The sequence below is a fragment of the Pseudopodoces humilis genome, chromosome 3 (genome assembly GCF_049639895.1).
Source record: "Pseudopodoces humilis isolate 2021_Gansu_Grassland_sample_001 chromosome 3, ASM4963989v1, whole genome shotgun sequence".
NCBI lineage: Eukaryota > Metazoa > Chordata > Aves > Passeriformes > Paridae > Pseudopodoces > Pseudopodoces humilis.
In genome coordinates this window covers 64,959,328-64,986,590 of record NC_142202.1, presented here as the reverse complement: position 1 = coordinate 64,986,590, position 27,263 = coordinate 64,959,328, and the positions used below count along the sequence as shown (strand labels likewise).

Genomic DNA, 27,263 nt, shown 5'->3' with positions numbered 1-27,263 from the left:
GAAAATTCACAGTCTTGGGAACAACATATCATCAGTCTCACCTGAACATTGTTTTCTGCAGTACCAAGAGCCACCTGAAGTTTTTGGCATTTTTCCCGTAGACTGGCAGCTTCATCCTGGACCATTTGCAATTCAGTTTTAAGCTTCCCCAGATTCTTCCGTAACACACTTTCCTGGTTCTGAAATTCTTTTCTTAACTCCACTTCTTTCTCTTTGCAAGCATGTAGACTTTCTGCTGTAAAAAGCTGAGATCTTTTCAAAGAGTCAAGTTCATGTTCATAAAAGGACTGTGCTTTGCTGAGTTTGCCTTCATAGTCCTCAATGAGCTTTTTTTTTTCCAGCCTTAACTCTTCAACTTTACTGTTCAAGTCTTCCAGCTCCAGTCTATGCAATTCCTCCAGTTTCTCTTGTCCCTTACTTAAAGTAGCATTCTGACTCTGATGAGTCTTCAGAAGTTCTTGAATTTCAAGCCTGTGGGCAGCTTTTAAGTCTTCCAGCGCTGTACGCTTGTCCTTCTCATACTGCACTTGCAACTGTATGAAACTTCGCAGCCTTTCCTCGAATTTCTTTCTGATCTCTTCTACTTCCCTTGACATGGTCACTACACGTTGGACATGCTGAGCTTCTGCACAAAGCTGCATATCTTCAACTCTACCTTTATATGCTTCAAATTCTGTCAAGGCCTGATGTTTCATCTTTTTGTGATCTTCCAGTGACTCTTCCAAAACCTGAATCTTTCTCTTGAGATCCATTTCTTCTGCCACTTTACTTTTATACTGCAAGATCTTCTCTCTGGTCTCTGCAAGAATTTGTTGGATTTCTTCTTCATGAGCATCTTTAAGGGCTTGGATAGCTGCTTCATGTTCATCATTTTTAGTGTTCAAAGCATATATTACCTGCAAAGATTAAGTAATATATTAAGAGAAAAGGCATTCTGGTTATCTGTTAAATCCTAAGAAAAATATACCTGGGTACTCTGAAAGCTACTTCACTAAACTGGCTTGTTTCCATCACACAAATAAGACACCAAATGTTACTAAGGATATAAGAGTTGCATAAATGCAGTATTAATCATGATATTCTTATACAACTTAAAGAGTAGTTTTTCTGTTCTCCTTAAACTTCTAATTTTCCTAATGAAAGCTTTGTCATTATACCCATGTTGTTGCTGTAATTACACTGGGGGAAAAAGCACATTCAAAAATACAAAAAAATCTGAATTTATTTAAAACAGTTGAAAACACAGACTAAAAATAAAAAAAAAAATTGAAGAGTTCTTCTGCTGGAAAACAACATACAGAGTATATATCACAACTAGAAATCAAACTGGAACAAAAACCATATCTCACTATATGTTCTTAAATATTTCATTTCAGAAACATCTAAAATGCAAACACTAGTTATTTTGGATTGTAATCTTGATGATTGCCCAGATACAATTTCACTTTTGACAGCTTATCTAGTAAACATTCTGTGTATCCTAAGGTCCCTCACTACATAAATTCACCAACTTCCCAGCTAGTAAGTCAGCAGAACAGAAAAGTTCAGGGCAGGGCAGCCAGCAATCTGGGGAGCCCAGGGAGCTAAGCAGTTCAAGAAGGCTGTGAAAGCAACAAAACCACCAGCATTCAATTAAAGTTTTAAGATAACCAGATATATCCTAAGGGATGTTTCAACTGCACCACAACATAGCAGATCATCATCTTGGTTTTTAACTAGGAAGTACAGATGTGTGTCTGTATCTGTATATATCAGTAAATAAACTATTATGCAATAGGTGAGGTTAATGTAATTTTTTGCTTCAAGAACTCCAGTAATTCTCCCTATACTTCCTAGATATACAGGCAGCAGAACTATAAAACACATCTGAACAAAAAAAAAAAAAAAAAAAAGTCTTCTGATTAGTGTAACTTGTGTATCTTAAAAATTAACAGGAAGCAACAAAAAATGAACAACAAAGATGCAGCAGGGGATTTTCTTTTTTCACTGAGGACAGAACCTAGACCAGTCATCCATCAGCATTGAACCAGGCAACAGAGAAAGGTTGCACTGGCTTGCCCTCAAGGCTGGGAAATACGAAGAAGTCACAGAATTGCTCTGCTGACACCAAACAAAAGCCTCTATGCTCCAGACTAGAGAAAGTGTCTACAGTCAAGTGTTCAGATGAGCTACAAATCCCTAAAGAGTTATCATAAGTGAAAGAGTGTATTCAAGACTCTGGCCATGGTTTTCTCAATTTGTTAATATAAAAAATGACTTGAAAACAGAGGGTTTGGGGTTTTTCTAAATGTTACGTGCACTATCTTGCATTGTCCTAGTTTAGGGCAAATTAGGAAGGTAAACTCCAAATGGGGATTTCCCCAGGGAAATGCCCCTCCCCACCAACTGGTCCGGGAAAAGGAAAAAAAAAATCCTTGGAGAGAAGTGGAAAAAGCTGTTTATTTAACAGAAATTGAGTAATATTAAACAATAAAACTTCTTGCTGTTCGATGGGATGGCAAATCTAGGAAGAAAAAGTCTTTTTCATGTGGTGTAGCTCGGCTCGCTCAGGTTCTTATCAGTCCCTCCGGCGCTGGAAAGTGCCGAGGCCCAGGCCCCGGTGGGCCACAGGCGTGAGCTCCCGGGGTTTGGCTGGGTGTTCAGTCCAGAGCAGGCTTGCACAGATCCAAGAAAATTGGGAAAAAAACAAAGGTCTAGGGAACTCTTCTGCCTCAGCTAGCTAGAACTAACTAAAAGCCAGAGAGAAGCTCTGTCCCGCTGTCTGTCCGTGCTGCAGACACCACAGTCCAGGAGCGGGATGTGTGGGAGTGATGTTTTTCTTTAACACAAACTGCAGCTTCTTCTTCCCCCTCTCTTGCTCTCAAAGCCAGTCTTAAAGGTGCAGAACTTAATATATAACATAAACCAGACGATTGGGGATACCAGTATCATAAAGTCACCCCAGGACATGCATGAATAGGCCTTAGTTTTGGTTGAGAAATTGGACAATGTCGTTTAAAAGGTACTATAAAAAAGAAAAAAATCTCACACTTAGGATCAGGTCATTATAATAAGTAATTGCAGAACCCTACATCAAATCCCACACTCAAAACAGCCTCTTGTCCTTGTGCACAGAAGTGCTAAAATGTTCCCCTCTTCAGGCAGTGTTCCAGTTTCAAGTTATGCAGGACTACAATCTGCAGAAAATATAAATCATAAAGCATTTTCAAGGGTATTATGATTTAGCAGTGGAAACCTCACTGAAAACTCCAAGTGAAAAATAAATCCATGTGCAATGCCACATTTGGAAGATACCTTTAAATTCTCATCATTGACTTGCTCCTTACTAAAAGCACTGAACAGCAACAAATTCAATTCAAATTAAAGTACAACTTGTTCCCTAAATGAAGGGCATTCATACCTTATGGGAAATGTGAAAATAAAATGCATGCAACTGAATGTTGCATCATAACTTATGCCTTATAGCAGCCTGAATTCCAGGTCCACCAAATTACTATAAATCTCAGTATTTTTAAAGAAATGGAATAGCTGTATCAGATTTTATCTTTGAGAATTTGATGCACTATATTAATATAGGAACACAGGGAAAAAAGTCTGTACTAACTGAAGCAAAAGCAACTTAAAAGCAGTGAAAAAGCAACTTAACTTCAGTGAAATGCAAGCAGAAATTGAAGTACCTTAGAGCAAATGAATACATTTAAAGTTCTAGCTAAGATAAATAGTTCCTTCTCAAGTAAGTTTCTGAAACTTGAAAAGCAGTAAGGCTGCAAACATTGGAGGTAGGTAGATAAAACAAGTTTTGCACTCTCTATTTTTAACTGAGAGCATGAACCCCTGCTAAGTATGCTTGCAAATGCTTTTAAAAATGCTTTTAAAAACACCAGCAGCCTTTTTTAGTACAACTGCATAATACTAAGAACCATAAACTGCTTATCTGAGTAATTCATATTTTTCCAGCTCTACTCTAATTGCACAGAGAAATTCTTACATGACAGGGAAAAAAAATAAATCATGCTTTACTGTATTTTTAGTCAACATATCATTTCAGAGGGACAGACAGAACTATACTCTATATACAAGGATACTGAGATTGCCAGCTAATACTTTTTATACAAAACAGTAATATAATTACTAATAAGAATCTACTGAAATACTGCATGAATTGGTGTGAAGAACTACAACAGAGTTAGTTAGTACCAATAACGGCAATAACCTTAGTTATGCCAGAAGTTATTGGATTGTTTAGTTATGTTCTATGTGGTAAGGTAAAGCAAGTCAGACCCTGCGCCAGCTTTGGTGTTTTGAGCTACATGGAATACAAACAATTCCTGTTCCACGCTATTTGTGGCTAAAATATGGAAGTCTGTCTGAGAAATATTTTTTACCCCAAACCAGATGTTATGGTTTGGAAAGCTGACCAATTCCTGCATGGTCAGCTGTACTTCATTCATCTGCTCCTCCCAGCAATTTAGTCAGGATAGAATGTTTTTCTAATTACAAATGTGTAATTCACCTTAATATTATAATTGAGTGCAAATTATTTTGCAGCACAGAAAACCACAGTCTATGATTCTTATGAAAATATCCCAAAAAATGCACATAGTTCATTTTCTCTAATTTTACATCAAAATGAGAGCTGATACCTATGAGAAAAAAAACACCACTACACATCTTACACAAACATCAATCTTATTGACTTTGGTAAACCTCCATTTCAGACTTATGTGTGAGTTCCTGGGTCAGAGCACTGTGTTCAGCCTCATTCAGGTGAACGTTGTGTTTCCAGTGCTTCCAGGGTGCTGCTGCCTGAAGACCAGAGTCTCCAGAGGCATCCTCAGACTTTGTCAGTGCTGCCTGTCTCTGGAATGAACCACACAAGTACAGCGCCACAAGAAACGCTTGTGCACAACCTGCTAACTATTTAGAAGATGTGGACCAATGAGCCTGACCTTGCTCTCTGTGGGTAAGTAAGAATTACTTCAAATAGGAAGTAGTAATATATATTGAGAAACAGTAAAAAGTGCAGCAGTAAAGTTCAAGCAAAGTGCAAACAGAAAAGTCCAGTCTACAAAATCAGTAAGAAACATTAAAAAAATTGCGAGCATTATCATTAATTAATTTTATGTAGAAATGTTTCCTCTGTGATAATCCAAAACAATCATATTTTTTTTGGTACAATAGGTATTGCATTATTTTTTCCCCCCTTTTCTTCCAGCAGACCAAATCATGTTAAAAAATTAGACATATATTGTATTTAAGCATTTAAAATTTACATATTATGATCAATTTAAGACAAAATAAAATACCCAAGTTAATAGGCTGGAAAAGTTTGTTTTGCAGGAGAAATTTCTTCTCCTTAGTACATTATAAAAATACGATGATACAGGAAATTACTTCAAAGCTACTTAAAACTCATAAAAGCTGACCACAGTCACAGAGTACAGTCTTACAAATGTGTTACTACATAAAAAAGTAGACAGACAGTTATAACATGTATACACACAAAAAAAAATAAATCCAAACTTTAAAACCTATGTAAGCCCATCTTTCTTTTATTTTTTTTTTTGTTAATTCAAATCTTTAAAACCATGCATTTATCTAGAAAGATTTTTTGCTTCCTTATGGAAAAGTCTCACAAATAGATGACACTTTGTCAATCAAGATCTTTGTATTGCTGATAACAAACACAGAAGAAACAAGCCTAGAATTTTAGGCCAGGATTTCTTAGACATCACAGAAAAGGTGGAAGGAAGACATTTGTTCTTCAGCTGTGTGGTTCATTGCAAGTCTTTCTAAATATCTGGGCCAGTGCATTAGGGGCACAGTACAATGAGTAGGGAAGGGATAAATGTGGTCTGCAGCTGTGAAAGGAGTGTCCCCTGCCAATAGCATCTTCCCAAAAAAAGCTGGTCTAACTGTACCAGTCTTCCTTTGAGATAAAAGGGTGCAAGAACTTGAACTTTTTTTCCTAAAAAACACTTTCACATAAAATTTATTATTAAAATATTCTTTATGCTATTCAACAGTCCTCATGTTGCTTGTTAGCCAAATTTATGCCCAAGTGAAATTCAGTCAGTACTTTATTCCTTTAGAAACTCTGAAAAATACTAGATTATTTTTACTACAGCAACTAGCTTTCCAAAGCAATGTCTAATAACTTTGGTTGATAATTAATTATTTAGAGAATGATACTATGAAGCTCAACATAATTTCTAAGTATTGAGCATTAACAGATATCCACTACTACCTAGGGCTCTACCTCTGGATAAGAAGAAATTTTTCATTTTCACACTTCTTGATAGACACACAATGTTCTGTAAAAGAGGATAAGTCTAAGGTCATGCACTGCTCATCAACATCTACACTGAGAATAAAACACAGGGAAAAAAACATAATTTTTTATTTTCAATAAAATTTCCCAGTTTCCTGATATTTTAATACTATATACAGTAGGCATAACATCTTACAGGGGCCCATACACCTACAGGAGCTTTCTTCATGCTCCTACATACCTGCTCCTCAAGTACCTGTAATCTGATGTGCTGATAATCCATTTATGCTTTCAGAACTGCCAAGTACAGATCAGTATCACATTTACTACTTGATTTACAATCCTTCCTGTGTTTTGTTTATTTGTATACGGCCCACACTGAAATATTAACTCTTTTGAATTGTCTGAAAATCCTACTGGTTTAAAAGATCTGCTTCCATTTACAGTTCAGCATGTTTATAAATTATTAGTGCCTGCACCTTAAAATTTAATTATCAGAAAATGCATGCCACGGTCCAATTAATTGTGGGGCAGGAGATGTCCTCACTCAAAGAGGTGCAGAGCATTGCTCGGCACAGGGACAGAGTGGGCAGCACGGCCAAATAGGTCATTCATTCACTGTGGCCTTTCTCCTAGAGCTGTACCAGACAGCAAATGACAGGCTTTCTGGGAGCTTATCAGGAGCTTTATGCTACCACAGCCTATCTTGGAAATATGCACTTTGTCCAAATCCAGGAATAGATATAGCCTTAATCAATCAGGTAACACAAATCAAAACCATGGCAGCAGGTAAAGCTACAGCTACAGAGCACTCTGTAATCAGATTCAACACGAGGAGCACATCTCCTGCACCTCTTTTGATAGCCCAGCACACTGAGCAGCAACACAAGAATGGAAATCTCAAGTTCAGAAGCCAGGCAGTCAAGAGTGGTTTAAATCTAAGGCCTCAGGGCTAATATGTGATCCTACATTTTAGCTATCAGTAGAACCAAGAAGGAGCTCACCCATGACAAGAGGCCAAGTGGGCAATCAGGCCCTGTTGCTCCTTCTGCTCTAGCAGCTGAGTGCTTCCAAGACTAGGTCTCACCAGTGAAATACAACCATAGGGGTACAAAAGGGGATTTGACAGAGGCATCAGCACATATGTGAGAGTGACAGAAAGAGATATTTGGGGGCAACCCCATTCCATTCATCAGAGTAAATATAATACTGGATACAGGGACAGATGGCATCCTGATGTGGTTAGAAGAAAATTCTTTTTTTTTTTTTCTTACATGGTTATTTTGGATGTGCTGCAGAAAAGAATGGGGTGTTTTCCGCATCATAACAAATTATAATGGAACAAAGGAATTTAATAACTGTACCCCATTTTCTGAGGAAGAAAAAGAGAAGATATCTCTTTAAAAATGTATCAAAATAATATAAAAAATAGGAGAGAAAAAAAGGAAAAATATAGTTTGCTTTAAAAAGGCTTTTAAAATAATAATGACTCGGCTAAGGTGTGACAGACAGATACAATGCTGCACCACCCAAATCAGGAGGAATTTCTCACTAAGATGGTTGTCAAGAATGGGGACGGGCTGCTCAGGGAAGTCGTGGAGTCACCATCCCCAAAGGTGTTTAAGAAACAACTGGACATGGCTCTTAGTGCTATGGTCTCATTGATATGATGGTGTTTGGTTATAGGCTGGACTCAATCTTGGACACCTTTCCCCACATTAATTACTTTATTCCTCTATGAAATATGACACAAACTTCAGAATATCTTCAGCTGAGACAAAAATTCAGATGCAAAACAAGCAGTTGTGATGTCAAAAAAATAAGAAATACTGATTAAATGGTAAGAGCTATGAAGATAGTATCATAAGACTATGAGAGACAGGTTGGGTATGCAGTTGAGTAACACTAGACGTCTCTTGTTAGTGGCTAAGATGGCCATTAAAGAATGCTGCAGATGGACAGGCAAGTGGCCAAATTGAATTCAACTAATTTTCAGGAGAAGAACACCTCAGAATTATATGTACAAGCCAGAACCAAAATAATTTTTTCCAGGAGGAAAGAAGTAGACTTGAAGACCTTGACAGAAAGACAAGAAGCAGCTGGATAGAAACTCTTTACTATAAACCAAATTAGGGAAGACACCACCATTAGTGCTTTGCATGACCTGGCACTTAATCCCCCACTTGGCTGCTACATGACATCTGTTTCTGAGAGAAATGCTCGGCTGTTCTACACTGGCATTGCTGTCTCTAATGGAGTTACATAAGTTTACAGGGTTCAGCAATCCAGTTCTGTACATTTATGTTGCACTGTTCTCAAACAGTGCGATTTCTAAGCAGTATCTTTATTACCTGTATGACTGAGACATTTAGTTTCGCTAGCTACACAGAAGTTTGCTTTCCGTGCCAAAATGTAAAACCAGCTTGCAGAATAATCCAAAACAGAGTTTAATATAAGTTTCAATCTCATTATGACATCAAAAAATATTCATGATGACAGGTTTCAATACAACACAAGAATACACTGAAGAAAGACTGTTATGAAAGAGGTGGAAATTGTTTAGAAACAGCTCCAAAAGTTAGTTAGAATGGGAACAAATTATGGCAGAAAAAAGTTTAAATGCTTTGTAATGGATTATTGAAAATCAACTCTTATTTTTAAATTCAACCAATACCTGTAAATCGAGTTGAGTGGCACTAAACCTCAAACTTGCTTAACTGACAAGGAGAGCTCTACTTTACAAATGTTATCAAAATACAACAGTTATTTACAATGCTTCTAAGACTGCTTCAGCACTATGACTTAAAAATTATTTGTTCATCCAAATCATGAGCATTGTTGCAGAACTACATTACACAGAAAATAGAGATGCCATATTTCCGTCTGCTTTAATCACCTGCTAGCCACAGTAAGTTCATCCTTTCCAATTTCTGTATTTAGTATCATCAAATTACATCCTAATGGTCAGTCAAGACACAGTTAATGAATTTTTTTTCCGATATCATTCAGAAGTTTCTCTCACTATGTATTTTTAGAAGGAAAATATATTTTCTAATTCACCAATTATTCCTTTTCTTAACAAAAGGCAAAGTCATATTACTCCTTGAAAAAGCATTCACAAAAGAAAAACAGCCTTTTGGTGCAAAATATGAGAGATGACACTGAAGAAAGTGGGGTGTCTTCAGCAGGACCAAATGCTTTAAAGGATGACATTCACTGACATTGCAGCGATGAGAGCATAAAAGGATGAACAGAAGATGAAATTTTCTGCAAAGTATATTTCAATAACAAATCCATCACACTTAGAGAATCTCAATTTGGAGTGAAAAAAACCAATCATATAAAAGGGGTAAGATTAGTCAGCTGATTCCATTTATTGTCTGAAAGCAAAGCTTAAGTTTTTCTATTTTGTTCTAAAATCAATCCTATTTTTGAAAAGGCCACTATAAGTAATGTCTAACCCAGTAATAAGCAAATAAATTGATAAAAATTATAATTTAAGTCTCCTTTTTTGCTAAATTGGGCTAAATTATCCTTCATACAATCACATAATCTGTACTTTCACCTATTATATTTTCATCAGAAACATTTAAGTAATGTAGTTATCTGTAAGGAACAAGATAGAATGACATTATGACTTACTCTATGACATAGAATAAGTCATAATACTCAAAATAATCCAAATTCTAAAAAGTTACTGTCCCATTTCCTTCTAAATCTATTTCCTTGCTTTATCATCCAAGCAAACTTTTATTATAGTTCAAGACTAAAAACTTGCTCTTAAATTTTAAACTATTTCACCTTCAAATCTAACCCTCTATCAACATTCACCATCTGAAGTGTCATGTTTTTAAACATTTGTTTTTCACTAGATGTTTACAATGAAAACTTGTCTGGTCATTGCCTGTTTTTAGATTTTTCAGTGCATGGCTTAGAAACAAATAGCTTTTTAATAACTAAGGGTATGCAAGCTGAGTTGTCCTGCTTTTTAGGAAAACATAATTTTTATAGAAGTACCTGCTAATATTGGGAACTAGCTTTAAATATTTAGAATGAAAGGGATTTGTTTTTTCTTTTATTTGGCAAAGGGGGAAGGAAGGAAAGCAGGGATGATAGAGAAAGATCAACTAAAGAAATGTGAAATGAAGCATCTCCATTTCGAAATCTTCTCTAGAGGATATCCAAAGCAGTATTTCTGAGTGCCATCACCTGAATATGTCACAAGTACTTTTAGAAAATTGCAAATGAAGTTGACACTAAGGAAAGATGATCTCTTTTCCTTTTAGTTTGCTTGTAAACCTGAAAGTAAGGCACAGTCAGCATTATTATCACCCATACATGCTATTCATTCTTATTGAAGAGTTCTCAAGTGTTCAGCAGACGAAAGCATTAGCAAAAGGATTTTTTTATTCAGTTTTCCCAAAAAAACAGTTTGTACGATAAGGCAAAGAAAAGGTCTTCCCAGTTTCCTCACTTCCCCACCAAAACAAAGTTCATTTCTGCACTCTCTCTGCCTGCAAGTATTTTCCTCTCAATGCCTGATCTATTTTGAGTTTAATTTCCTCAAGAATTTCTGCAGACACTATGCAATTCAAGTACCTAATGGTTCCTCACAGCAGATGAGACCATGCAGATAAGAATATATCACTCAGCCCCTAATGGATCAAAGAAGCAATCTTCACCAGAGTTTTGAAAAGCAGACTGGAAAAGAAATCCATTACTTGCTCATAATTGATTTTCTACTTTCCAGACTTGTTGAAGGAAGGGGAGACATGGAGACTTCCAAGCAAGTATGTAGTTATGCAGGAAAGAGATATTTGGGAAAAAAACATATGCTGAAAAACTCACAACACAGTATTTTAATCTACAGCATCTTTCCAATTTCTAGAAGGCACTAACTACAAATTACCTCTGGAAGTTTAAATGCTAAGTTTCCAGAATAAATAGAGGAAATTCCAACCAGAATCATGGAATTTTTAATAACTGCAGAAGAATTTGAGCTACTTTCCCAGAAAGAAACCACCTTGAAGCAATTTCTCTTCCCTTCCTCTAGAAAAAAAAAAATCTAGTTTTTAACCAAAAAATTAAAATCCATGCTCATGTTAAGTCTTATCACTAATTCCACTGTTTTTTGGGGGGTTTTTTTGTTTGTTTTTGTTTTTAAAAAATAGATTATAGAAACAAAATCATAAAGTAAGCAGAAGGTAGCACAGTCACCAGTTTACAGTCCAGATTTATTTTCAAAGCCAAGCCCAAGATGAATCTAGGACAAGTCTGTAGTGGCCTACTGGGATACCATCCAGTAACCTACAGGTACCAATCATGCAATAGAAAAAAGCTGTAATTCCTAGCTACATCTCAGTATTTACACAATAATGAATATTAGTTTTGGCATCTGACACTCACAACTTACAGGTTTGACACAGTAGCTATTAGGGAAACACCATGTACACAGAATCACAAAAAGGCTGAAGTCATAAGACTCATCTGGACGTAGTCCAACCTAGACCCTGAGCAAAGCAGGGTCAGCTAGAACAGACTATGCTAGGCCTTGCTCAGGTGGGCTTTGAATGTCTGCAAAGAAGATGACAACTCTACATATCTGGGCAGCCTATGCCAGAATTTGACCATCCTCACAGTAAAAAAAAAACAGAGGAGAAAAAAAAATGAAAGAAGTGTTTTCTTATGTTTTTGTTTGTGCCTACTGCCTTATGTTTTCAAGAGACACCACTAAGAATATGCCTGCTCAGTCCTCTTTACTCCTCACCATCTGGTGTACACACACACATTCATAAGATCCCCCTGAGCCTTCCCTTCTCCTGGCTAAACAGTCGCAGCTCTCAGCCTCTCCCAGTATGACAGATGGTCCAGTCCCCTCAACAGAGCGGCCTTTTGCTGGACTTGCTCCAGTACGTCCGTGACTCTCTCATATGGGGGAGCCTTACAAACACACCCAGCACTTCAGGTGTGTTTCACCAGCACAGAGCAGAGGGGAGGGATCACCTCCCCTGAACTGCTGCGACACTCATTCCAGTGCAGTCCAGTGTGCCATTGACCTTTTTTGCCAAAGGCACACTGCTGGCCCATGCTCAACTCGTGTCTGTCAGGACCCCAGGGCCTTTACTGCCCGGCTCTTTCCAGCCAGTCGATTCTAACCATGTCCTTGCTGCGCTGCCCCAGATAGGCCTTTGCATGAGGTTCGTGTCCGTGCATTCCTCCAGCCTGTCCAGCTCTGAATAGCAGCATACCCATCTGTTCTATCAACCCCTTGTCCCACTTTTCTGTTGGCTAAGAACTTGCTGAGTGTGCACTCTGTCTCATCATCCAAGTCATAACAGATGTTAAACAGATTGGCCTCTAGGGCACACTGTTAGTGACCAGCCCTCAAGTGGGCTTCATGCAACTGACCACAACACAAAGTCCACAGGTTCAGCCAGCTTTTAGTTTACTTCATTGTCTACTTGTCTAGAACACACTCACAGGCACATGACAAAGAACAGTGGAGAAGTAACAGATTTTAAATTTTCTTTAAAAACAGTTGTACCAAAACAGCCAACTAAAAACACCCAACAAAACAAAAACAAACCAACTAAATACATTTTTTCTCATAGTATCTCTTAAAATTTGTGCAGTTCCTTCCACCACAAGTCTTCTAAATCATTCAACAGAAGGTGAAAAAAATAAATTTGTATACTTAAGTAGGAGAATTGTAGTATCTGCATCAGAGACTTACAAGAAAATTGATGCTCTGATAAAAGCATACAATATGGCTCTGTCCTGAAGATCTCTTTTTTCTATTCATCCCATTAAATACAGCAAAAGGAGAATGTTGAACAGTCAGTCCAACAAGCTACACTTTCTTATTATGGCTATCCAGTTGAATCCAAACTTCATCAGTGAGATAATCTTCTGGAGAGCTACGCTAGTGAATCTTCTTAAAAACTTGTCTGATGCAATTGCAATAAAGGCTTGTACTATTGCTGCTGTTTGGCAGCTGGAATACAAGGAGCTTATTTTAAGAGGACTTATATTGTAAATGTTTTGCCTCTTTTGCAATACTTACTTTATTCCACATAAAATGTAAGACGTTAACTCCTATTCTTCAAGCAATTTGTCATACAGAATTCTGTAGGTAATGTAGGTAATTCTGTTCATAATTTTTCATTTCTAACAAAAACTTCCAACACCTGATGGGTCAGTCAAATAGAAATCTTCATCAAGACCTCAAGTTTTGGCTATGGTTAGCTATCCTATGAAGAAAAATTGTGATAGCTGATAAAAATGATTAAAGGAAAACCAAGAAGTCCTCTTTCTTCAGCATCTATTACTCCTTTTTTTAATACAACAAATGAGAAAACAGTGGCAATCTGAAATCAAGGAATACATATGAATCAAACAAGTAGATTTGCGATAAAGAAAAAAAATCACTGGGTACTTGTGTGCAACTTCACATTAAATAATTAGCTCAAGGCCTCTGGTGGGTGCAGGTCTGTATCACGCATCTGTCAGTTTATATATATTCAGTCTCTCATACAAACATGCTTAGTTCTGACTACTACTGCAAAAATCTTCCATTTTTTACTCAAAAAAAGGAAACAAAAAAGCTAAGTTGGTGGCACATTGCAATACACAGAATTAGTTAAGAGAAAAACTTAAGAATTATCTATGCAACTCATCACAAAGAACACACTGAGATATTATTCCAAGGCCCATTTTAAGACTGTGTGCAATGCAGCTGTCAATATACCAGCTGTAATTCAATACAAAAAAATTATAACTCACATCTTAACTTGTCAAGAGACAGCATGTAACAACTTGGTTTTCAGAGTCAGACATTTAACAGTCAACAGCAAATTTGCTTAAGTTTTCCAATACTTTTTCAAAGTTGAATTTCAAATTAGCTAGCAAATACCATTTAAGCTTTGGTTTGTTGGTGGGTTTTTAACATCACTTTTAGACACTAAGCACAAGCATCTTCAGCTACTGATCCACCACTGCTCCCATTACAATCAGAAAAGGTTCTAATAAAGATAAAAGTTTTTGATATTTGGCTCTGTTCTGTTTCCAGCAGTTCCTCTCCTAATTTTAATCTATACTTTAAGAGAATTTCCATTGCTTTCTACCTATAGTTTAAGGGTTAAATAGACTGCATTCAATACAGCTTCCAAAACAAAATCTCTTCCATGAAAGTATTAGGTTTTTTTATGGTAAGTTCATTAAAAATTACTGCTTGATGCACAAAACCAAAGCTATGTACATTTCAGAAATGTCTCATTTTACAGATAAAAAGTTAAACATGGGCTTATACTTGTCAGTTTTCCATATTTTTCATTAAGTTCTCAGTATACTGCCTATATTTTGGGCAGTCTTCAATCACAGAACCAGACATAAAATACACTAGAACTCAACGCAGAGTAACCAGCTAATTCATGGTGTATCCCAATTCATTATTCAATCATCTGGAAACAACTATTTCCTCCTGTTACAGGCTCACTTGGGATGTACTTGCAACCACAAATCAATACTCTTGTGCTGGGATAGATGTGGTAGTACCAACACCAAATCAAAATCATTTTTCAGTTCTGGCAACCTCTATCAATCAGATTACTACAAATCTGTAGCACGGCAGTTTCAGGCAATTTCCCAAGACAGCTAAATCTTGAGAAACATACTGAAGAAAAAAAGTAAAAATAAAAATTACTTAGTGACGGATGTACAAACTCCCCAGTCTGCCTCCCTTTGAGAAAGAATCCCATTTACCCTCTAACCACCTATCTAGACTATTGTTGACACATCTGCTATATGACTAGACCTTAAATTGCTGCAAGGAAAACAGGATAGACCAGGGGGCTATTCTCAAGTTGTGTTTGTCTCAGATCCGCATTTCCTTTCAGATTTATTTCTTGAATATTTGCATATATAATTTTAGCTTTTCAGGTACATAGATCCCTAGAGATCCTCTTCCTACAAAGTTATTCCACATACAAACAAATGAATTTTCTCTCAGCAGAGTAATATTAAGTTCAGAACTTCCCAAAACAAGAAGCTAAACACCTAAGTGGAGGAAAAGGGTAAAAATGGCACTCATCTTACAAACCTGGATCACTGTTTCTGATTAATCACCAAAGTATTAAATAGTATTTTTTCAGAGGCAATTTCCTCTTATTTTGAGGACTTGTGAACTTAAGATACATTGGGCAACATCCAGAAATAAAAATATCTTTAGTGAATTTTATGACAAGACAATTGCATTTCCAGGTTCTTAAGACCCTTAAAAGCTAAAAATGCAGTTATTTCAGAACAGAATAAAACCAAATAATTAATCTCTATTTTTTTGTATATTCCGTAAGTCAGCTTTTGCAAATCAAACATAAACCCCTCTTTCAGAGTCCTGACAAAATTAAGAAAATGCTGCTGTTCATTCAAATATTCTCAAACATTTCTTAATTTAAGAACTGACAGAACTCTGGAAAGTACCAGTACTTATCCTAATTTTCATTTCTTTGTCTTTTTTTTTTTTTTATTCTGCCAGGTTTTTGCGAAGAAAAAAAGGATGACACACACTTTCAGAGAAATAATTCACTACACTTAGCTCCATAGTGTTAAGCAGAATCAATGTTATAGCTCGCCACACCAACTAGATAAAATATATGGGAAATTGTAGTTATATAAGCTGGGCTTCTAATGAGATCCTGCCAGTAGGAGAATGCACTGGTTTGCATAAACCAAGTGAAACTTGGCTGCTGTTGCCAGCAGTGCCAGTAAGGACATGGCGTGGAGGCAGCCCCACACTGGGTACCACAGAGAGCTGTGACTGCCGCTCGCCCCCACAGCCAAGGGGCAACACAGGGCAAGAGACAGCACAGGTCCAACACAGCCTACAGGCAAAGTGTCTGACAAGGCTCCTCTTCCCAAGAGGAGAGCCTCACAAGTCTCCCAAGAAAAGCACAACCTCACACTTCACTAAATATATACAGATTGTGTTCTTTGATAAAATTAGTTCTTGTAGGTAAACTTAAGACTACCCTCAATTCTTTGACAAAGCAACTGGGTTTTTATGCTTCCAAGACCAGAGAATATTCATTTCCTTCTAAAGCTTTAAAAAAATCCTCCCTTTTCTTCTAAGAATTACTTTTCTATATGTGAGAACAGATGAGGGTCAAGATTAGTAGTGAATGTAGACTTGAATAGAACTTGTGAGTCAGGACTTTAATTAAGGGACCAACTTTATCAAAATTTCATATAGGCCCATACAGAAGCTAGACTTTATGATCAGTATGAATTTTTTTTTTATATCCTAGAGTGAGAAGGTGTGTTACTTCTGTCTACAACTTTACCAAACTAACAGTTTTTTGAAAGCAGGAAATTTAATTTCCCTCAGGACCAGGGAGCATAGATGCATAAGGCAAAAAAACAAAATAAAAAAAACCCCACAGAGACAAAAACCAGACAAAAAAAATGAACCACAACAAAACCCCAACCCAAAACATTTTTAAATTTCCATTAGAGGAAAATAGTCTATTACACAAAAAACTTTCTCAAAAAATACCCAAAACAAAACAAAAAACTCCAGCAACAAACCACGCCCTCACCCTCCCAACAATCCGGTATTTGAAATCTAGTTTATTCTAGAGTATCAACACACAGCTATGGAAAAGAACACAAACCAACAGAGAAACTTGCTTCAGGCTCTTCACTTGTTCAGAATGTACCTCCTAAAGCAGTGTCTGCCCAAAGTGATAAGAATTATGATTAGATATGTGGAGGCAAGACAGAATATGCCTAATACACCAAATTGCCATATATACCTTTTCAATCCACAGTGTGGACCATTCACAAGGTGTGAAACAGAGCACAGAAACAAAGGAAGACAAGAATCACAGGAATAGAAAGAATGGCCACAGAACACTTCCAGGTCACCTCAAGGAAGATGTAAACTGAGCTTTCTGTCAAAGTCCAGCCTCAGCATAAAGCAAATGGACATATGCTTTTAAAAGAAAAAAAGAGAAGTAGGGTTGGGGAAAGAGTTTTATGACACAAAATTGAACCCATCCTAAATTAATACTATAACGTTAGACAATATATGGAAAGCTAGTGAACAACACAGACAAAATAATGGGTCCAAAATTTCAAATAAATTTCTACCATTCTGTGTCACAACACAAACTATTTTCTTCAATAAATGAGCTGTGTTGACAAGCCAGTTTAATGTTGAGAAGAAAGACATATATAGATTTTCCAGGTGTTTTGCCTTTTTTTTAATATAAACATACAATTGATCACTAATTACAATGAGCAACAATAAATTATATTTTTAGTGTGAGATCTACGGTTATAATTACACAAAGCAGTTAAATAAAAAATCAAGTTCTTTTCCCTAATCCTTATTAAAGAAATAATTTCCCATTATCTTCATTTGTCAAATTTTAAAAGGACAAAGACAGTCACAGAAGATTACTGCAATACATTTTAGTACAACCTATCCAAACACATCAGCATCCATACTGCAAAATACTAGATCTGAGAAGGCAGTGTCAGACACCCTTTACTAAAAATTATAGCTTTCAGTCACATTGTGAGCAAAAACACTGTTCAAATAAAAATCTTTGGATTATAGCACACCTGTTTACTGAACACATCACAATTCAGGTTTCTAGAAATTAAATTTTAGGAAACTGGCTGAAAAAATTACTTTAATCTCATAAAAATTAAAATAGAAAACTAGTACTTCTCATGTTCGCCTCACACTACTTCTAAAAGCTAGACAACCTAGCTAAAAGGTTGTCTTTCATTTAATGGCAGCATCTTGAAGAAGGACTTCATGAACTTTTTAACATTAGCTATTTTTAAAAGCTGTCATTTTGATCCTAGTCAAGTGACAACCTCAGCAAAAGGTTCTTCTTCCTCCTCCCAGCCTTCTAGATTCAGTTAGAAGAGCCTGGCTGAGGAAACAGAACCAGGTAATATGCATTAAGTAGGACAAGATGGTGAATAGCTTTAGACTGTTTTGTTTCTTCTGGTTATTTTTGGAACACAATGCCTTTGGTTACTGGTATGACATCAGTCATTAGAAGAATACACAGATGCCTGGCTTACTACTGCCAAACTTGTATCAGCCAAGAGACATATACATCTGATTTCATAATGTTATGTTGAGATTTGCGGGGTTTATTCAGCAGCAAGCCTACAAACAGTTAGAAAAAGTTACTGACTATTTTAAGGTAATACCCTCATCCTTTGTACAGTTCAAAAGAGAATGAAGCTTCAAAGGAGAATTGGAAGGGCGAAAAACAGTAGTAGCACTGACAAAATTACTGTTTTCATTAAAGCCAAAGCCAGAGTTCAGAGAATGAGATATTGAAATAATTTATGTGCTTAGAAGCTACTCAGGGCTAGAAGCTGCCATACCAAAACATGACTTATGACAAATAACACTTCTATGCATGTATTTGATGCAGTACACCTCTAATTTCACTTCTAGACATTAAAAAATAAAGTATGTATAACCAAGAGGTTGCATGACAATACAGAAATATCCAAATATGCAAAGCACTGCTCTTGCCAAATACAATTTAACTGTGCTTGAAGAAAGCACAAAATCACAATGTTTAATATTAAATTGCGATGTGACTTCTTCAAAAGAAGTGCTAAGTCTTTCAATTTGAAACAAATTCTTTGCACATTCATGATATTTCAAATACCAACAACAAAAAAACAACAAAAAACCCATAAGACTGTCTTCTGCTGATACATTTTTGTAAGACTTATCAAATCAAATCCTTACAGGATTGAGTACTTCAGAGTGCTGTGCCCATACTAATTTACAAGTGTATGAAGTAATTAATCTATAAATATTTTGTACAGTTATGGAGTTCAAATACTGATTTCCTTTTTCAAATGTACATGAAAGACTCTCCAGTTTACAACTTTTCCATCTGAAGGAAAGCATTTCAGTATTGTGTTCTTAACTCTGAACTGGCACTTCCACTTAAAAAGAAAATTGTAAAAGCCTTCTTTCATAATGCAGTACTTAGCTGAAAACAGTAACAACAACAAAACCCAAAATCAATATACATTCAAAATATTTCTTAATTTTTTCATAAGACTTATATTGTCCTATATAAAAAGGAGCTAAAGGTTGGCATTTTAAACTCCATGAGTGTTGCAATATCAGGTTTCATGTATATCCTGAATGTTCTTTAGTTTTTAAATTTTGACATGTTAACATTGAAGTTTGTAGTAAAATCCATGTCTTTCCAGTTTTTCTTTAAATATCCTTAATGTGTTGATGTATGAGATTTAACAGCCGAAGTACAGACCAGAGCAACAACATCTCACAGTTTTCCAGCTCCTTGTAATTCTATACTATTTAATTATAGCAATGAATAATAAACAAGAGGATGCATATAGAATCTTAAGTCTTTAAGTTGCAAAAGAACCTTAAGATCATCAAGTCCAACTGTAAACCTAGCATTTGCAAGTCCACCACTAAACTATGTCCCCAGCTGCCATGTCATGTTATTTATTCTCTCAATTTATCTCTTCATTTTTATTATTATTTTGGATGTTTGTAAAATGAGGAGACAAAAAAACCAAAATAATCTCAGAGAAGCTGAGTGTATTAAAGAGGCATTTTAGACTAGACTAGAAACATATGAGAATGTGCGATCAGACAGTTTTTCAACATCACACTTTCAACTACACACACATAGCGGAAATATCTTTAGAACATCAAGTTATCAGCGGCCTCAGAAGAACTCTGAGTTACCAGTCAACCATTAGAACTATGTGGGTGGAGAGCAAAGGAATTCGTTTGACTATTTCTTTTTTATATTAAAAACATTTCATTCTTGTCCTCCTTCTTTCTTCTTGATGTCTTGTGATAAAAGACTGTAATATCATTGACCTAATTCACATATCACAACACTGAGCTCTAAAATATACCCGTATCAGGTCAACATAGAACCCCTGCAGTCTCACCTTACAGGTTTGCAATGATAATGAAGGGAAGAACCATTTGAGAGCTATATGATCCTTATTAACCACCAAATTCTATAATTTTATGTCCTACAAAATGTGGAAGGTAAGGAAGACCTCTTCAGGTCTAAATTAGAAGCCACAGCTGCTTTAAAGCAATTCACAGTGCTGAGTACCAGGAAGTACTCAGATAAAGACAGTAACTGGTGATTTTACTGAAGTTCTAAACAAAATATTAAGTTAGTTCTTAGTTCTGAACTATACCAGATGGTCTTAAAGACATGACATTTTTACCCAGTTTCATCTTTCTTCGTCTACTATAATGAGCACAGAAAACTTCTCTTCTGAGAACACCCCTTGCTAAGATCATAAATACTGCAGAATAAGAACACAGAATATAGAATAAGAACATAGAATACCACATGGAAAGAGTCTGACAGGGAATATAGAGAGACTACACTAGCATAATTAAAAAAAAAATCTTAAGATAGTTAAATACAGTATTTCTGGAGCAAGTTTCTCATTTCCCACCTAAAATGTCTCTCCCTTCTTAGAGGGCTTACTTCAGCTATCTTTGGAATAATTAACAGAAAACAAAGTTAAATATCCCCAGAGAAATGTAAATTAATTGAATATCTAATATTACATTTTCAGAACTTTCAGTCCTTGCTACTGTTTTAAATGCAGTAGCACAATATTTATTCACACATTACCATTCGGAATAATATGGAAAATACTGACATTACAATATGTACTTAAATCACACCCGCCTCAAAATTTCAGTTCTTTTCATGCAATCCTAGAACTGTTACAAATATTGGCCTACTGCCAGTGTTAACACACATTGGAGAGATGACATAAGGCTGCTTAAAAAGCTAAATCCCAAGTTTCTACAAAACTGTTAATGGCATCAACTACAACATGATGACAGCTAACATCAAAACAGTTCTACAGAGATTTTTAGATTCTCATGTCTTCCCTGGTTTTAAGGGCCCTTTTTTTAAAGTTTTCTTATAATTTTATGCAAAATGAACCTTCTGCAAGAGGTTTAGTTGTTTTGTTTCCTGAGGCAGAATACTTCCAAATAAAAACTGACAAAGTTTCATTGGAAACATTTTGTTAGGAATCATTTATGTAAGTTAAACCTTACAGTTCTTACTTCTGTAGAACTGGATTCTGTGATAGCTGAGGGAGACCTTTAACCATCCCAGAAAAAGAGTACATACAACAAAAAATATAAGCACCTGAATTAAAGATCATCAAATCTGCTCTTCAGTCTTTGAAATATATTTGAAATATATTTACTTTGAAATATATTTATAAATATATTTATAAAATCTAAGTTTTTTGGTTTTTTTTAAGTAGTTTCCCAAACATAGACTAGAAGCTGTTGGAAAAATTGAGAACAAAAGTCAGGTCTCAGGAGTCTTGGATTCTAGTTTCTTGTTTACTCAAGGATGATGTGTCTTGGTTAACTTTGTTACCATACTCTTTGAACGAGTCTTCTGGAACCTTTCCAGAACGGAACCATCAAGCTCTAAGTATGTACCAAGGGAAAACATTCATGTTTTATACAGTTTCTTTTTATTAAATGGACAAAAATGCTAACTGTAGGGTAGATCTTCATGGCACTTACAGACTCTTCTCCCTGAATCATACAATAGTTTGGGTTGGAAAGGACCATAAAAGTCAGCCAATTCCAACCCTCCCTGCCAGGCAGAGACACCTTCCACATCACCAGTTTGTTCAAAATCCTATCCAGTCTGGCCTTGAACATTTCCAGGGATGGGGCATCCACAGCTTCTCTAGGCAACCTGTCCTAGTGCTTCATCACCCTCTCAGTAAAGAAGTTCTTTCTAGTACCGAATCTAAATCTATCCTCTTTCAGTTTAAAGCAAATCCCCCTTGTTTTATCTCCACAGGACCTTATCAAAAGTTCCTCTCTAGCAGGCTCCCTTTAGGTACTGGAAGGCTGCTCTGAGGTCTCCCCAGCAGTCTCTTCTCTTGGCTGAACAAGCCCAGCTCTCATAGCCTGTCTTTACAGGAGAGGTGCTCCAGCCCTCTGATCATTCTGGCCTCCTCTGGACTCACTCCACAGCCCTCTGATCATCTTCTGAGCCCTTCTCTGGACTTGCTCCAGCAGGTCCAGGTCTTTTGTGTGCTGGGGACCCCAGAGCTGGACACAACACCCAGGGGGGGTCTCAGGAGAGTAAAGTAGAGGGGGAAAATCAGCTCCCTTGACCTGTTGGTCACATTCCCTTGATGCAGCCCTGGATACTGGGCTGGTTTTCTGGGCTGCAAGAGCACATTGCCAGGTTATATTTTGTCATCCATCAACACTACCAGGTGTTTCTTTCTCATCAGAGCTGCTCCAGTTCATGTAAAATTTTGGCAACAAATATCATACAAACAAACCAATACTGAAGATTCTCTTAGTCCCAGCACAAATCGTGCAGCTATTCTGTAGAAGTTAAAGATTTATTTTGATGTCACACAACTTGTACAATAGACTTTACAGACACCCTTAGGATATGGATTTCTCAATCACAAATGCTCAAGCTACAAACTACATCACAAAGAAAGAAAGAAAGAAAGAAGAAACAAAACAGCAAATCCAAAATGAGAAACAAGCCACGTGAACTCTTGTGGGAATCATGAAAACTAATGCCATTCTCTCCTATTGATGTAAGCATGGTAGCACCTTGCTTTTTGTTCCTAATCCTGTTGTCTTATGCAAAGTAATTAAATATATATGCATATTTTCATCTGCAGCAGGCATAATTCAACACTGCATTAGCACTCCTGAATGCAGTAGTACGAACACATATATGCAATCTCATAATCGCAGTTTATTTCTTGCTGGTTTTAATCTTTGTGTCAGATGCTACTTTATCTCAAACTAGTACACAGATCTTCTGAAATGCCTGAAAATAAGGAGCTTATACTGAAGAGGAAGACCTAAAATTGCTTCAGTTACAATCTACTGCAGACTTTGAACAGGACATGAAGTATCATCTTGGTTTTTTTAGACCTGCATTTCTAACTACTTGTTTTATCTTCCCCTGTGAATTAAGCATATTAAAGTTAAATCAAAGTAAGTCTTTCTCTCCCACCCAAAAGTAAAAATATAGTGAAGCACTTCAGATGTGTTTGGCTTAATGAAATGGATTCATACCTTATTTTGCCTTACTCTGAATCACTGATTAAATCTGGCTATTAAGCAAATTTCACCTTTTATTTTGTGTTCCTGTATTGTTTTGACTAAAACATCAGATTCCCTTTAAGTAATGCAAAAACATAACTGAGGAATCCTAATTTTGGAATTTTACATTTAACTCATGAGTGACCCTCATATTCTGTGGAAGAAAGCATTTTCTTCCACTCCTACGCACAGCTCATAAAACAAAATACAAGGATAGGCAAAAGTAAACTATGGAGTCACATTTATTTTGTCAGAAGACAGAAGCTGTCTGGATAACTTAACTGTGTGTACTCCCAGGACAATGAATATTTGGATTTTCTTTTACCATACTATTGGTGGATTTGCTTTAACCTGGTAAATTGCCTTCTGCTCTAAATCCAAAGGGGGAATTATTATATCTTCAAGACACTCTTAGAGAAGAGTTAGAACAAGAATTAAATAAATGGGAAAAACAGTTGAAAGACATGCAAGAAGTACCTTATATACAAGACATTAAACAACTTTAGAAGCACAATTAAGAAGTGGTTCTCCTATCAATAAATTCCTAGTTTACTGAAGAGGAATTTTATGCACATATGCTAGTAAGCATTTGACAAAGCTAGAACAGCAGAATTTGGTCAAAAGACCTAAACACAAATATCCTAAAATCTTTTTTGCAACAACTTACTTCAAGGATTCTTCTGCAAAGTAAAGTTAATTCTTCTCTGACGGTTAAGTCCCATTCATGGAAATTAAGTTTATTACATTTATATTTTTCCCCTGTAGATTGAGTCCTTTCCCAAGGACTAATTTCTGCAGCCAGCTATCAAATCAGGCTTCAGATTCTAGAACAGATTAGAAAGTTTAGAAGGTCAAACTTTACCAAGAAGTTTCTATAATTCTTTTAAGCCTCCCTTCCTGAAAGGTCAAGTAGGTCAACAGATATGTAGAATCTGAGCCCTCTAGCTACAAAACTGTCAAAATGTACAACTCTAACTTAATGAAATACATTTTATACAATACCTTTAATCTTAATCCTAATCTTTAAAATCTTAATTTTATTGTTGCAATAGGTGCAAGAGAAGTATTTTTACATACACCTTAGTTTACATTTAAAAGTACTATTATTCACTCCAGACCTTCAGTCAATAGAAAGATCACCTGATTTCCCAAGCTTTCTCACTAAAACTCGAAAACAGAACACAACATACAAACTAAAACACTGCCAGAATCTGCAAGTCACTGGGAAACATGAAAGACTCCGGCCCTGCAAAAGCCTAATTTACTTGTAAACTCCTTGTGTAAGCACGTAGTTTGCAATTATTTGAAATGCATAGCACAAAACAACTCGTAGGTTTTATTTACACTAATCTGAAGTCTTTGTTGGGACAGATGTGCACACAATATATAGAATCTTAGATGAACTCTATTGTAGATCATAAAAAAAATAGCAAAAAAAAAGTATTTAATTTCACTCTCTTTGCATTTTCCAACACAGGAGTTCAAAATATTTCAGCACCATGCATTCAAATCCATAATTAACTCACATCCACCTCAAGATATCTGACGCATAAGTGAGAGTGCACTGGGCACATGCCCAGTGATGTGGAACTCATGGGTAATCCACAAATGACTTCACATCACAAGTGGAATGCTGTTTCTGAAATAAATGATAAACTGCTGGGTAATTTCCTAGAGAAAGTAAGAGAAATATATCAAAGGCACACACAGATATGCAAACTCTTCTTTGAAAGTATTACTTTACATATTCACCTAGGCCTTAAGGTAAGCCTAAAACACACTTAGGGTCTCCAGGTGCTTTTTATACCTTTTAGGGAGTATAAACCTGTAGTAATATCTTTAATGTTTTATTTCATTATTTGTATGCATATGAAGCAAAACCAAGGAGATTCTTCAGCTTATTTCAGTTCAACTTTTCTTTTTATGCAATTAGAGTTCCACTGATGTTACCATCAAAAGAAATTGGACTTTGAATTCAAGGACAAGATTCCCCGCAGTTATCAGCTTCCCAACAAATTAAGGTGCAGAGTGTGCCACAAAAAATACTATTTTTAACTGGTCAATGGTGCATCAACTGTACATAAATGTGAACTGTCTCCACTGTGAGACTGCCAGCAGTCTTCATTCTCTTCATTCTTAGATCCAAAGAAATGTCACCTTCATCCATTTTAGTATACATGTTAAGAATACTGGCAGTTCCTACAGTGCTTTAAAACTACCTTTAAACGTTTTCGCTATTAAATTCCTGACAAAAATTACTTCTTCTTTCTCTTTAAAAAAGAGAATCTGCCTCTCATTTCCTAAATAATGCCATTTGCCTACAGCTTGAGCTTCACACAAGAGAGATTACAGCACCAAAGCATTGTTTTAAGTTATTCTAAGTAAATCACAGCTACAGTCACATCTGAAACATTGGGCCCACCTGCCTTAACAATGAGCTTTAAAAACACCTCCTAATGTGACTCTGGCCTCTCACAAAGATACAATGTATTCTCCACGCTGGGGATGACATAATGAAAACTGTTCTATCAGCAATAGCAGACCAGAAATTTTCTCACACTTCACCCTCACTATCTAAGGCATTTAAGCTATTACCAGACACCTTAAATAGCAGCACTTCAGCAAAGGGAAGGCAAGCATCACTTGAATTTCTCCATTTAAAGAGACCCGGAGAAGGGCTTATAACAGTGCTAGAAGAGAAGCTACAATTCCCATGGAATAAATAACCAGTACCAGCCCAGCAGTCAGGGATCCGCTCCCGCACACCGGGATAACTGGCTGTGCCAGGCGGGATTCGGACACCACTGACGGGGGCCGGTACTGCGGCAGCTCCGGTGCACGGCTCCTCTCCAGCCGGACCGCCGGAGCTCTCCCCGCGGGACCACGGCACGCTCCTGCCCGCGGCGACCGCGGGATGCTCCCGCTCACCGAAGGCGCTTCGCCTCGGCCTCCGGAGTACAAATCCAGCCGCATCCCACCTGGATTTGCCATCCGCCCCGGCAGCCTGCCCCTCTCCAGGCCCATCGCTGCTGAGGGCAAGGAGCGAAGGGAAACACAACGGAGGACGAAGACACCCGAGGCGGCTACGGACCCGGCGCGCCTCCCTCACCTTCGTCAGCTGAGCGATTTTCTTGCTCATTTTGAAGTGCAGGTCCGGGCTGTGCTCGGCGCCCAGCCCCGCCTGTGCCGAGCCGAGTTTTCCCGCTCCGGGCGCGGATCCGCCGCCGTAGCCGTGCTGCGGCTGCTGCCAGCCCATGCCCGGGGTCGCCATCTTCACAGCCCGGTTCCCGCCGCCGCTCGGGCTCCGTCGCCTCCTGCCTTACCGGGGACCGAGCCCAGCGCCCCGGCCGCGATCCGCTGCCCGCAGCGGCTCCTCCCGCACGGGGCGCTTCTCTCGGCCGCCGCCCCCGCCGGGCTGCGCCGTCAAAGCTCTGGGGGACGTTGCGAGACGGGGCGCTAGCCTAGCCTAGGCTTGCTTAGCCTTTCCTTGCTTTGCTTTGCTTTGCTTTGCTTTGTCTCGCCTCGCCTCTCCTCTCCTCTCCTCTCCTGGCGGCGCCGGGGGAGGCCGGCCGGGCGGGCCGCGGTTGCCGGGGCCGCCGCCGCGCTGTTTACGCCGCGCGGCCCCGCGTCACGCGCCGGCCCCGCCCGCGCGCTCCCTCCCCGCGGCCGCGCGCGCCGCCCAGCGAGCGGGGCGCGCGCCGGGCTCCCCCTCGCCGCCCGCCGTCCCGGGAGCCGGGCCTCCTGCGGGAGGGGGTGGAGAGAGCCCCTTGGCGGCGGGGGCCTGGGCACGGCGGGTGGGAACGTCCGGGTTCA

The 27,263-nt window shown here is 37.8% G+C and overlaps 1 protein-coding gene across 8 annotated transcripts in view; it reads right to left on the bottom strand.

Annotated features, from left to right (window-relative positions):
* The window catches only part of FAM184A (family with sequence similarity 184 member A), a 74,081-nt gene extending 47,091 nt beyond the window's left edge, over window positions 1-26,990 (bottom strand). For 4 of the 8 annotated variants that reach the window (XM_088053813.1, XM_088053815.1, XM_005518314.3 and 1 more), the window contains exons 1-2: window positions 26,560-26,989; window positions 42-896 (exon numbers count right to left, since the gene is read on the bottom strand). In XM_088053813.1, the coding sequence (XP_087909939.1) occupies window positions 42-896; window positions 26,560-26,721 (1,017 nt within the window). In that variant the 5' untranslated portion in view covers window positions 26,722-26,989. Of the gene's footprint in view, window positions 1-41; window positions 897-26,559 lie in introns of all 8 variants that reach the window. The other 4 variants (XR_015772311.1, XR_015772310.1, XM_088053814.1 and 1 more) reach the window with 2 other exon arrangements.
* Window positions 26,991-27,263: the final 273 nt, after the last annotated feature.